The sequence below is a fragment of the Haliotis rufescens genome, unplaced genomic scaffold, assembly GCF_023055435.1.
Source record: "Haliotis rufescens isolate VD_foot unplaced genomic scaffold, xgHalRufe1.0.p SCAF_8, whole genome shotgun sequence".
Taxonomy (NCBI): Eukaryota; Metazoa; Mollusca; class Gastropoda; order Lepetellida; family Haliotidae; genus Haliotis; species Haliotis rufescens.
Window position 1 is genome coordinate 33952922 of NW_025964372.1, and position 13933 is coordinate 33966854.

At 38.4% G+C, this 13933-nt stretch overlaps 1 protein-coding gene across 1 annotated transcript in view; it reads left to right on the forward strand.

Annotated features, from left to right (window-relative positions):
• The first annotated feature begins 229 nt into the window (after positions 1-229).
• LOC124120969 overlaps positions 230-13933 on the forward strand; it is a 260732-nt gene continuing 247028 nt past the window's right edge. Inside the window, exons 1-2 of the mRNA XM_048389199.1 lie at positions 230-382; positions 3625-3735. Coding sequence (XP_048245156.1) covers positions 328-382; positions 3625-3735 — 166 coding nt within the window. The 5' untranslated portion in view covers positions 230-327. The remainder of the gene's footprint in view (positions 383-3624; positions 3736-13933) is intronic.

Sequence of the window (13933 nt, forward strand, 5' to 3'; positions counted from 1 at the left end):
TGAGTATTTGCACAGGAAAAACTCTTACTCTACTCCATTACTCTATCTGCACGCCGCCCAGAAGATAATAAAGGGATTGTTTAGTTCCCAAAATGGATTCACACACTTTACTTTATGTTTTTTTTTTATAATGGCAGTAAATACATCCTTTGCCTGTTCATGCTGACAATGTACAATGTATATTATTGAAAAAATCAATGACACAATTTCATTTGTTGTTGCTTGCGTTGACGTTGACGTGGTGCATACATAACAGGTTATCTGCAACCACCCTGCCAGACAGAGCGTAGTCACAGCTCTGTGCGGTACAGGCTGAGCTCTGTGACAATGGGGCGTTTCATGGAGGTGGCGCTACTCCTGGTGTCCCTTGGAATCGTTGACGGTACGTTTTAATTTGTTGTACTGAACACATTCTGGTAGGCTTAAGCATGAACTCCCGCAGTATCAATAGCAGTAAATTAGTGGGGGATGGGGGTGGTGTGTGGTGTGGGTGTGTGGGGTGGTGGTGCTGGTGGGGGGTGGGAGGGGGGCCGGGGTGGGGGGTGTTAATTAGTGTTTGATAACAGGACGATCCTTGTGCTGGACATTCAACGTACGAACCCACGTTTAGATATATACTCTGTAGATTGTTTAGAGAACTAAATCAACGTTGTTTTTTATTATTTTATTTGTATTTTTTTGTTTTATGTATTATTATTATGAAGGTATAATTTGGTATGTAATACTTTGATGTCCTCATCACGTATAGTTGTATAATTAGAATGTTAAATAAAATGAGAAATCATTTCAGGTATATAACCTGTTTGTAAAAAACAAATACAAGGAGAGATGATTTACATAAAATAATCATACAAGCACCTTACAAGCCGAAAAATCAGCTGACAAACTTAATAGAGTTTTGTACTGTGGTTAACTTATTTACATAAAAATATTAATATTCTATTACATTATGCTAAACGTTAACACAATGATGTTTTGTTTGTTTGTTTGTTTGTTGTTTAACGCCGTACTCGGCATGTCCTAAACACTTATATTAGACAGACCTACAAAAATCAGTTACGTTTTCTTGCCCTCTCCAGAAGTTTGGGCCTTGAAGTGGACTTAGTTGTCACATAATGAGTTTGTTAGAATTCACAGAGCCCGAAACTGACAGTTCACCCAAGTTGACATCTCGGGTTGGTTGAGATTTAATTTCTTTGGTTATCACTTTTTCTGTCCCACTGCATTTATCGTTTCGTGCCGAAACTCAGGCTTCCTCTCGGTGTGTCTAGATCTCAGTTTCGATCGCTATGGTTCACCATTTGTTTCCATACTTTCAGTGACTCATTATTTGCATCAAATTTATTTGATTATTGATTGTGTAGTATTAATATTATTATTGCATTATTAGTTTTTTCAAGTGCCTGACAACTGATTCACGGACAGAGCCATAGCGAGCAACAAGACCAATGGCGTGGTAAACCGAACCGAATAAATAAATCTTTAGTTACAAATTCATTTTACAGCCATTTGAAATGAATAACTGAACCCAACTTTGAGTCAATTCAGATACATCCATTGCAAAGGTACCCGGAGTACATATTTTGAAATAGATTTCTGAAAGGTTTGACAAAGATTGATGATGATGTTCTAGGTGTCAGGATTTAACTAGCCTCTAAGCTTTAGAGGTAAATTATTCAAAAGCTTTTTTTCTTTTCCTGTACCCAGAGACTTTTCCAATTCAGTTTTCTGTTCTATCTCTTTTCCCAAACAGAAAATGAAACTCCACTGGACATGATGCAGTGAACTGCCTTGTTAACATGTCTTGCATTCTCTTTCTTTTCAACAAGACATTTACCCATGCGGCATGTCCCCACTATCAAATTCCTTTCAAGCGCATCTGTTATTTTACGTAGTTGATTCAACTCCTCCCCGGGGTAGCTTGAACTTCAAGGTTAATACGCGGGGGATGGGGAGGACAATGGGAACATTTGTCTGTACATGTTGTTATGTCCTCTACTGTACGCCTGAGTTCCCCTGTGTCATAGTAACCCCAGAGAAGGTTCAATGTATGTATGTATGTATGTGTGTGTGTGTGTGTGTGTGTGTGTGTGTGTGTGTGTGTGTGTGTGTGTGGGCGAAACCGCGTTATCAATGGTTCATATTGGGAAAGGGAGGTCACTCTGATTTCAAACGGGAGCTATCTCCGTTGTTTTCGTATTTGGTCCAGCTCATAAATGCCCAGCTTATCCCTAAGGTAAAACGTATTCTTAATTAAATGTTTGAATTCATTATATATTTGTTTCCATTGGTTTAGTGCTGATAACCATTTTCTATAATGAGGGCCCACATTTTTCCCGTCATCTATGGTGATCGAAACAAGTGGGCCCACATTTCTATATCGCCTAGCTTCGATAGGTTGTTTCGTTAGTTCTGATAATCAATTCCTAAATGTTGGCAGACGTTCTTCCATCATGTTGATTGCAACAGGAGGGACCATATGTATTAATCGCGAAATTCTACTTACGAGTCCCGTCATATATGGTGATCGAAACAAGTGGGCCCACGTTTGTATATCGCCTAGTTGGAAGACGTTCTTCCGTCATTGTGATTGCAACAGGAGGGACCACATTTATAAATCACTAAGCTTCATTAGCTTGGCTTACTTATAACCATTTTCTAAAATGTCGAAACAGGTGGGCCCACATTGTAAATCGCTGGGCTTCATTTGGTTGACATTTAGGCTAGTGGGCTCACATTTGTCATTACTTTGCATGGGTATGTGACATCATATATTATTCTCATTTTGTAATAGTGATGGGAAATATCTTTATAAATCATTTAGTGTGACGTTAATTCCACAAAAGGCAAACACAGTCTTTGAAGTTTGAATAACGTCACCATAGCTGACCACACTAGTTTTGCAAAAATAGTTACAAAGCAAGAAACTTAGTCCTCTTCAAATTAAATTCACGTAGGCAATACCACTCATTCCACTTTTTCCAGTATAACACACCAATCTAATCATACGTTTTGGTGGTGATATAAGCCTGAAAGCATGTCTACACTTCGTTTGATCTCGGACATGATACAAGCCTCAACCTTTTCCGAGAACTGTTCCATAAAAGGAATAACTCATGAATATTAATAGCCCCATCGCATTTGTACATTCTAATCCAATTATAAGTCATAATACTTATTTTAAATAGACAAAAAAGCAGTTCGTAATGCAGGTTTGTTTACGTAGAACATATTCTCAACAACAAGGGCGTTTAGTTTCGAATGTGGGCCCACCTCGAACTTTCGATTAGGCAAATGGAGTTAGCTCCCTTCCCGAACACCCGATAATGCGGTTTCGCATGTATTGTATGTATGTATGTGTGTGTGTGTGTGTGTGTGTGTGTGTGTGTGTGTGTGTGTGTGTGTGTGTGTGTGTGTGTGTGTGTGTGTGTGTGTGTGTGTGTACGCATGAGTGAATCGGACAGGATGTAGATTTTCCGAAAGTTCGCAAGCTGTCGAATGTAGAATAGTGTTGAAATTAATACGAAGCTATACGACATCAATATCATCTGTTTTCATGCTAAGAAGAATTTTGAAAGCAACTCTGAAAAGAGTATCTAAGAGTTAAACCTAGTTTCTGTTTAGGTTCAGCAACACCGACGACACAAATCCCGGCCTCAACTGCCGCAGGTGCAACGACACTACCCACACCTGTATCTACCAACACCCGGACTGGCGGACAAGAATACCCTGAGGGTATAAGTATAGACAAACTATCTTTGAGTATGCGAGATTTGTTTAAAGCCGCTGTGAGCAGTATTTCAGTTCTATCATGGCATGTCAGCTTGATGTTGGAGGAAAGCCCGATGTGATGCAAGTATATACAATATAAGGAATAACAAATATGTATTTCAAAGTTGTAATCCTAAAATATAATATTAAAAGAATCATAACATATAAAATGGTTAATAATATCTGAATATATCTAACAATTGAGTTTTGTTAAATTGTATACATTGTCTTTGATCACAGTTTATGGATTACCGTTTTGCTGTTTATGGTTTTGGTTATGTTGTCAACTTACTCGTTTGATGTCGGTTTGGTGTCTTATCTAGTGTGCTCTGGGGTGCGTCCGTCTCCATGGTGTAGGGGTTATAGCGTTTGCCCGGAGAGCAAAAGTTCGGTGGTTCCATCCCCTGGTCGCGTCAAACCTTGTCACGGTACTTGAAGGATGGTACGTGTTGTTTCCTTGCCTTGAGCTCGGCATGATGGGGATAAAACAGAGAATGGTCGGCTCGGAGTCAGTACATTCCATATGAAATGAAATGTAATTAAAATCACTTGACATACTTGCCTTTTTTTCCATTATGACATGCATAGCAATTGATTTTTGAATATCCTTCTAAAGCTTTGCATCATATCATATGACTCAGAACTCGTGACGATCTTGAGAAACACACACTATTCTGCCAAATTTTCAACAGATATCGGTGGTATCTTAGACAATAATCAGACATCAACGTTACATGTACAGAGATACAAGGAAGGTCTGGGTATTGACCTTTTTCACACTTTCGCCATCTTGGATCGAAAACGAGGCTTGGAGAGCATAGCTCCATGCAGTGAGAGTCGCATCAGCTCATAGGGAATAGACAGCATGTTGTGCATTTCACTGATGGACATTTCAAACAAACAAAAAATGGTATCCTCTGTATATAATACAGAAGATATTTCACATTAAATCATGAGGTCCAACTAAAATATGCCTGTTATACACTGGAATTAGCATTTTGCTGTCAGGATCCCGGAAGTGAATCGAAAGGTGCATTTCGAGATACGTATTTCAGAAATAGATTGTTTTATCATAACCTCGTCGGCATATAGGTACAATGTGACAGTACATTCAATGACAGAAGTTTTCTATAGTAAATAAACCGCATAACATGAAACACGTCAGTGTACTTTTGCAAAATTGCTGTCAATGCGTGGCTTGGCAAACTCTAGATCAAGATTGAGATCATGTTTATTTCACGTTTCATAGTGGTGTTTGCTGCACAACGCACTATCGTTTTGCCATGAGTCCAGTTGACAAAAGACACTTTTTCTGCTATGATTTTCATTTTAACATATTACAATGTTAATTATGAAAATAATTCGTGTGTCAAAATAAATATTCAGAAGGGGCGATAACCATATTCAGTGTGTACAATGACAGAGGATACTTTACTTGTTCTTCAAACATCATTTACTTAACTGATTATTGCCGATTGAGATTGCACCGTGCACTACAAAAGTAATAATGTGTGAACTGTTTAAAATAAGTTAAAAGGAAACTAAAAATTGATAAATATAAATAATGCATGAAATTGAAGAAATATAAGAATTGATACAACTACCAACTTCTTGAACACCCTCACCTAATCCTGTATGATGAAAGGTAATTGTATATCAAAAGAAAGCTACTAATACATTTATCCTGAATAGTTTGAAAATGTCTTGATCAGATATGAGTACAGATAAAATAACAAAAGATAAAAAGGAATCAACTTCAATTGGTAATCAAGCCAAGATAAAATATATGTATCGGTACAAATTATGTTGATGGAACAATCTGGATTTCTCATATTTTACAAAGAAAAACAAACAAAAATTTTCATATCTTTATTTCTCACAATATAAGTTTTCAAAACTTAACATGGACTGGGTGTCTTTGTCAGTCAAAAGCACCTAATTAAATTCCAGGAGAAAATAATTTTCTTGCTTGTAAACAAATGGTACAATGTGCTTTTTCAGTGTCTGATAAATATTGGCCATGTTCATTTGTGAGTGAATAAGGCTTTTCAGTTCCTCGTCCTATTTAAGAGAAATGTGACAGGAACCACATTTGTTGATTGAATGGATATGGCTTTTCACTTCCTCGTCCTTTGACAGGACGCACATTGTAACCATTGTGTTACTGTCTGCAGAAAGCTCCTCCAGACATCCGTCACGGGATACTAGTACTTCATTGTGTTGACTCGCTGGCCTGAAATGAATAATTCTATTATATTGTAATAATATTCCTACTTCAATAACATTTTTTATAAACAATGCATATTCACCTTCTCAGTATTTTGTCCTCCAAGATTATCGATAGCTGTCAGTAATGTCTCCCTAAAATCATCATATAAGGTACATTCGAAGAGGAAATGGAATGAATTTTCACAAGGAGCATGCTATACAAGGAGCATGAGATAAATTCATGCTATCATCGTAATTTGACAAGGAAAACAAATTTCTTCTATGTATTTATATTTTTTTATTTTTCTCGTTTTGATTGAATTATAAAAAAATATCAAAATGATCACACCACTTGACGTGATTGAAATAAACTAAAGTTCTAAAGATTGTTAAATTTAGTAAAATATTACATCATAACAATATAATTATTGCAAAATGACACAGTAAGCACAACTATATTCTTATATATAAATTGATATGATTAATAATCAATAATACATGGCAATTGCTTGCACCCAAAAATATCTTTTTGTTTTAAAAGTTTCAAAACATGTTTGTGGACATAAAACCAGATGGGTTTCACAATTAAACAAAGGGAATAAATGAGTTATGATTGCAATACGCATGGGAATTAAAAATAATTCTTTTTATACTTTAAGTTTTTAGTAATGTCAATATCAATTTATGCATTTGAAATATTTGAATACAAACTGTTAAAGAGTTATCTGTTTCTGTAAATTATATAAAGATCACATGTAGATTGAACATTTACTGGACATTATTAGTTGGGTTTTTGATCATTTCATGACATGATTAAATTGGTACAGTAAAGTAAATATCATTTTGGTAGAAATATTAATTGTTACCAAAATTGCAGATCAAACTGTACTTTACTTTAAATATTTACACACCCTTTATGTAATAATTCAGTTGAAATATTACACCTCATGCTATCTAATCTGTCAACATTGACAATCAAAATAACAACTGTTCACAATCCCAACAGCACAAGTAGATCAAGAGGTCTAATATTTTATTGGAATGCATTTGAGTCCATTACAATTTACATCAAATACACAACTGATGCAAACTTCTGATTTTTTACGATTGTAAATTCTCAGTAGGTTACAATTTGATACATTATATCAACATATCAATTTAGTTAGTTTCTGACATATATCTAGATATGGTCAAAAGGTCAATATTTCGACTTTAAATACAACCCGCAAAGTTATTTAAACTCACAATAAATAGTTTGGCTTAATGGTGTGTAAACAATGAATTATTTTTTACAAGATTTCAGTAGAATTTGTATTAAGTCTGTTCAGCTACCATAAACTGCACTGGGAGTTACCAGGTGGTCATGGATATTTTAAATTGAAATCACAACAGAACGGCCAGACTCAAATTTATATCGGTAAGGAGACCAGATAACAGTAGAATAGTTTGTTAATAAGAATAATGTTCAATACTTACGATAAATGTACCGGGATGGTTAAATTGTCACAGTTTGTCCCGATTGCATGCCTTGTTGACATCTCCATGTGTTTCATGTGCTATCCAGCCTTCACCTTCTGCTCTCCAAGCCTCGCTTTCAAACCGGAAGTAGCGAAGTGTGAAAAAGGTCAATAGGAACATAAAGAAGGGGTGGTGCTCAACATTTCTTTCGAAATGGCGACTCTCTCATTATGAGGACATTGCTTATACCACTAGGACATATTCATGTACACAGCAGCACACATGCACATACTTATGATTTTATATTAACTTTTTCCTACACTTCCATTCGGCAGATGTGACAACATTTTTATACTGACAGTCATATAACGACCAACTGTATGGCTGTAAAACAAATAGTCAATCCAAACGAGTGACAACTACCTCAGCGTGGGAATGCCCTATAGTTACACCGTCACTGACTTACTGAGGAAGTGATGAACAAAACGCTGCGATTGACAAGGAACGTGCGAGTAGGCTGTTATTCACGCTGCTGTTGTAGTTGTTTGTTAGATCGTATATTTACAGGCCGACTTGATTTTTGTAAGTGTGTAAAATAACGTTTAATTTGCTTGTTCTCACGTTATATCTATTTTCATCGATGTTGTTATTTGGAACCAGATCGATGAGTGTCTTTTACATATAAAAGAAATCATGATAGAGTGACTATTGTCCTTTGGCGATCGATTTAATGACTTTGGACAGCAGTCACATTAACACATATTTGGTTTATAACATCAGAGTCATGCATGTCAACCCATGGCACACACTGCATAGTCGAGTGATGCGTTGAAACTATCAATTGTCAGAAGCTAGCTTGTACCGGTATTGTCCATTCTAAAACACTACTAACAAACTGTGTATACTTTTTCCAGGTGTAGGCTACCTCCTGGTATACATTCAGAAAAACGAGGCGGCTCGTTATGCACTTGCAGTGGCAGCTGGGGAAACAGGGGGATCCTTTCTGGTTGATTATCCACAGCTGGGATATAACGACACAAGGACTGTAACACCATACGGGGTCACTTATGCTGACATAGAATCGTCATTGGGGGTGACGGTTGGTGTGGAAAACAAGGCTTACGTAATCCATGTCTTTGGTAAGGACACAGGCGTTCAAGGAAACTGTGGATTTGGCCTCTTTTCACCCCTCCCGATCTCTGCCCTAGGTTCCAGGTATGTAGTATCCACCTGTCTGGGAAACCAGACACAGGTGATGTTAGTGATAGCCAACCACAACCACAAGACGGACGTGGACATCACGCTGATGCTGGACGGGAACGTCACCTATGACAACATGACCTACAACGACGGAGACACGATACACGTGACTCTAGATGAGTATCAGACCTTCACGATGAAGAGTGACTATGACCTGACTGGAACTGTTATCAACACAACAAACACTGTAGCTGTGTTCATTGGGACAATGCTAGGCGATTACTTCGAGGCCGTGACGCAACTATTACCTGTACGACATCATGGGACGGAGTATGTTATGCATACAGGTGACCACTCCCTTTTTAGGAACTCGACATACCAGCTACAAGTTATTAGTGACCAGAGCGACACTGAACTTATGTTGAACAATGGATCTACATTCTCTCTGGGTGACAGCCGTGTATATCGCCAATACCTCGCCTATAATGAGAGTCTATATCTTAATGCCACACGGCCTGTCATGGCAACCCTGTGTAGAAACAGCCGATATGAATATTATGATGGGTTTGTTGTTGTAGTTCCAGTTACATATTTCGTGCACAGTGCATTGATTCCTGATGCAGAGTGTATAAACATACTGACTAAACAACATGTAACAGATATTGAAGTGTTTACTGGTGATATGGTCCCTGTTACACTGGACTGGGTGGACATCCCCAGTAGTGATTACAAAGCGGGAAGAAATTGTTCACCCAGCAGATACATCGTCCGCTCTGCCAGCAGATTCGCTGTATATGGGTTTTCCATCGACATTGTTAATGGAGGCTATCGTTTCCCTACTGATCCACCAACTACAGGTGCTGATGCAGGTAAGTTGAACGACACCCTGTATTTGGGAAAGAATCTAATTTCAGTATGCACATGCCGTGTTTACAGTGTAGAGCTGTGTTATTTGTATATTTATCCCTGTATTGAATTTGGAACCGGAAACAGTATGTCACATCTAAATTTAGAAAACCGCAGCTGGTGTTGAGAAACGACACATTAGCAATTTCTGTCCCAGTGTCGCAAAATAACACCCACCGCCACACAGCGACCACCTCCCCCCGACCCTCCCCCGGACAAATTTTATTGGTACAGGCTCGCCCCAAGAAGATTAAATCGGCGGACATTTATGTAATTCCCGCCCCCACCTGTATAAAGTATCCCCATATTTGTTTTTGCATATATCGTATATTTTTGTTTCATTAGTTTTACCCCCCTCATCTTTTATACTAAAACACTATTTTTTCTTGTAAAAGCCTCTTTGTTTACAAAAATATATGAAATACATCATTTGCGATGTTTTGTTTAAATTAATGTGCCTTACATTGACGTCTGTACTATTCTTTATTTTCGAAGAATATATTTGTGTGATTACATATGCAGTTTGAAATGCAGTAGAGAAACAGTCTACCAGCAGAAAAATGATCTGAGACATGCACGTCTCCATTATGATATTTGTCAACTACTCTAATAATTAAGGAGTAGGTAAGACAATTCATGTACAATTACTATACCACCAAACTGCAGTCATTGTGAGTGTTCTTGACACATAGAATGTCTTCCTCTCATTTTGAATGTTCACATGTCAATAACATTGAGAGGGCATCATGACTGAATGTGTGTGAAGTGATGAAAGAGAATGTGTGCCTTCAATAATCAATTGTCAACTTCCAACATTTGTCGCCCTTAATCTCTCTGCTTTATTTATTATTTGTAACCTCACTTTTCTTATCATTCATAAATGTTGACTATGCACATTTAAGAAATATGTCAATCGTATATCGTGTTTGCTGTACAAAACCATGTCATATTTTCCTTATATTACATGTGAATAGCTTGATTAAGGAAAATACTTTTTTTGTTGAACTATTTCCAATAATCATTCAAATTGATAATATTGACATTTTAACATTAATTCTATTCAACTCAACAACCATCTTGTCCTTTAGAATGTACAGGTGTTGCTGCAAAGGTAATATGATTTAGTAAACTTATAGTATATCCTTTATAAGCATAATGTGTTGGTATCATTCCGACCGTTTACATTATTATAATAATCTGACTCGTATATTCAATATTGCAATCAGACATCAAATCATATATAATAATGTGACAGTTACATATAAAGTATAGACTTACAGTACGGTACATTAGAACCCTTTAATATCAGGTGATGAAATACTCGTATTAACGGGTGATTGGTTGGGAGTTATGTCGGTTCGACATGGCCAATTGTCTGCTGGTCCGAGACTAGTGATAGATTGTAAGGGCTGTTGATATTATACAAACAATTAATTTGAAATGAATTGTGGACTGCTTGGATTTAATTCATGACATCAGTTTGATAGATCTCCATGTTTAGAATGTACTCATAATGTGATATTGATCACCTTTTGATGCTGATATCTGCTTATAGGACAATGCAATGCATGCTTCTCCAGATGACTGCATGATGATTCGTACCGTGAAGCAGAAGGGTGAATGGGTAGTCATATAACTATTGTTATGGGACACTTAACAGGCTTAACATTTTCCCAGAGGTATAGACATATGGACAACGTATATGGACGGAGTTAAAGGGGACATGGCAGTAAATTGTTTGTTTAGACATTATGGGCCATGTTCAGCAGTAACTTCACTTAACGACGAGGATTCAAATGTTCAATATATTAATTCAGTTATCTGTTGATCAAAGTCCCCTTCTCTTGTAGTCATTGCTATATGGTTAACATTGTGTAGATATTTTAATATCTCCAAGACATATGAGCTTGAAGTTCGAAATTTGTTAAATGGCTTAACCTCTGGACACTGATGTACACTTGTGTGGACGATGTGAATGGTATCTCGAGGAATGTGATTGTTTCCCCTTCCATGCTCATTGTTTGTAGTTTTGATCAAAGCGTACACTAATGATGCATTTCTATGTCATGTTTGTTAAATTGTTTGCTTGTTTGTTGTTTAACGCCGCATGCGACAAGACAATCCAGTGATTGCAGTCAGCGAGCCTAACCACCCGTCGCCTTTTACGACAAGCATGGTCTGCTGAAGATCCATTCTATCCCGGATCTACACTTGGGGTATGTTTGTTTCTAGGGCCTACAGATGTATTTACTGCTGTCGTCAAATGGAATGAATTAACTACGGTTATAACGAAGTGATTTATTACATATAATCGGGTAAGAGGGACACAGGTGGCCCAGTCGTCTAAGCCGTTGGAATTCGCTATGCAGATGTGTTCCACTGTGTACCAGAAACCTTTAACCATGGGTTTCGAATCCCCGTTCGGTCTGATTATGTACCTAAGTTTGTCAGCACCAAACCCGTGCTGATGGCAAACTTCACGTCTATCGTAGAACGATTCAAATTTGAGTTTTTAAATTCAATTATCGGTTGATCAATATCCCGTTTTCTAGTTGTCATAAATGTTGCATATTTGACAGGTTGTTTATATTTCAGATTCTCCAAGACACAAGAGCTTGAAGATCGAAAGTTGTGATTTGGCCTAAACCTCTGGACACTGATGTACATTTGCTGTGGATTTGACACGGAATGCGACCGTTTCCCCATTCATGTTGATTATTTGTTGTTTCACTCAAAGTGTATAACAATGAAGCATGTCTTTTTGTACGGCTGTTTCTGTTTGTTTGTTGTTGAACTCCGCACTGGAGTGTGCATCAGATAATCCAGTTAGTGACACCATGAACATGGATCTACGCAATTTGGTTAGATGACATGCATCAACCAAGTCAGCATGACTGACAGTCCGATGACGCCACAAGAGTCGCCTCTTAGGACACACGTGGGTTTTTGCAGATCAATTCCAACCCGGATCTTCACGAGAGTGTGTTTGTTTTTAGAGGCTACAGATGTATTCGTTGCTGTCGCCTAATGGGAAAAATCAACTTCGGTTTAGAGAACATAACAAAACATATAATCGGGTTAGGGGGCACTGATGGCCCAGTTATCTCAGGCCCGGAATTTGCTCTGCATGTGTGTGTCCCTGGTGTGCCAGAAACGTTGGTTTGAATCCCGATTTGCCATGATTATCTTTCTTTGTTCGTCAGCACCAAACCCGTGCCATTCGTCATGGCGTTTTAGTCTAGATTATGCAAACTAGTGACTGAAAATATATGCAACTATACTCGTCAACGGGGTACTTGAGAGCAGCAATCAGCCCAGCCAGAAGGCCTGACCAAACAAGGGGAGGTGTGTTGAAATGGGGTTCAACGCCGCGCCGTGTGTGTGTGTGTGTGTGCGAACGTGTGTGCGTGCGTGCGTGCGTGCGTGCGTGCGTGCGTGTGAGATACCATGCCGCAGATCAGCATGTATACCCTACTCAGACAAAAAAGTGCAGCAAGTACTATGACGCCTACACAATATAGTGTGGAGTCCGTACCATCTTGCAAGCGAACACTCATACATGCCACTGCAAAGTCACTCCTCCCATGAGACAAGGACACCTCTATAGGGTCTCCCTCAGAGTAAGGACGGGTTTCATGTGGACATGGAGGATGAGGAAACGGTCCCTATCCAGGCGTGTTGGCTGTGCCTCAGGGATTTCGAATAACATCAACACCTGGTTTCTTGATATGCTACCCTCACAATAGAGAATAGTGTAGAGCATAATTGTGGCAGAGTGTTTGCAACGCTTATGTGTGCCAGGATCCTGTGAGTATGGGTTCGAATCCAAGATGTCCCCGATTATGGTTATTGGGTTGTCCCCACTGCACTCATGCTCCTAGTTTTCACCATGGTGGTCAAACCTCTTAAGACCTGCACATTGTTGGACATGTCTCCCATATTAACACACACACTGTTGTTTAGTTGAAAAACACTTCATAGCGGTGAAAAACAATTAACTCACTTGACCCCGTCCAGTAAGAAATGTCCAGGTGAAAGTTCACTAAACTCTCCACAGTGAGTGAGAGGTGTTTATCACCGCATTGATCATTTTTCACGTTAATGTGAGGGGTAAACCCGAGAGTGTTTGTTTATTCGTAGTTTAACGTCACACGACACAATAGTACACCTATATAACAGCAGTCTGTAAATAATCGAGTCTGGACCAGACAACCAGTGATTGACTTCACGAGCACCGATCCATGCAACTGGAATACGATGACATGCATCAATCAAGTCAGCGAGCCTGACTGCCCGATCCCCTTGGTCGCCTGTCTTGCCTGGGATCTATTACCCTGGAGCCACACTGATTTAATTCAGTTTCTTAATTTCAAGTTGAGCAGTAACCATA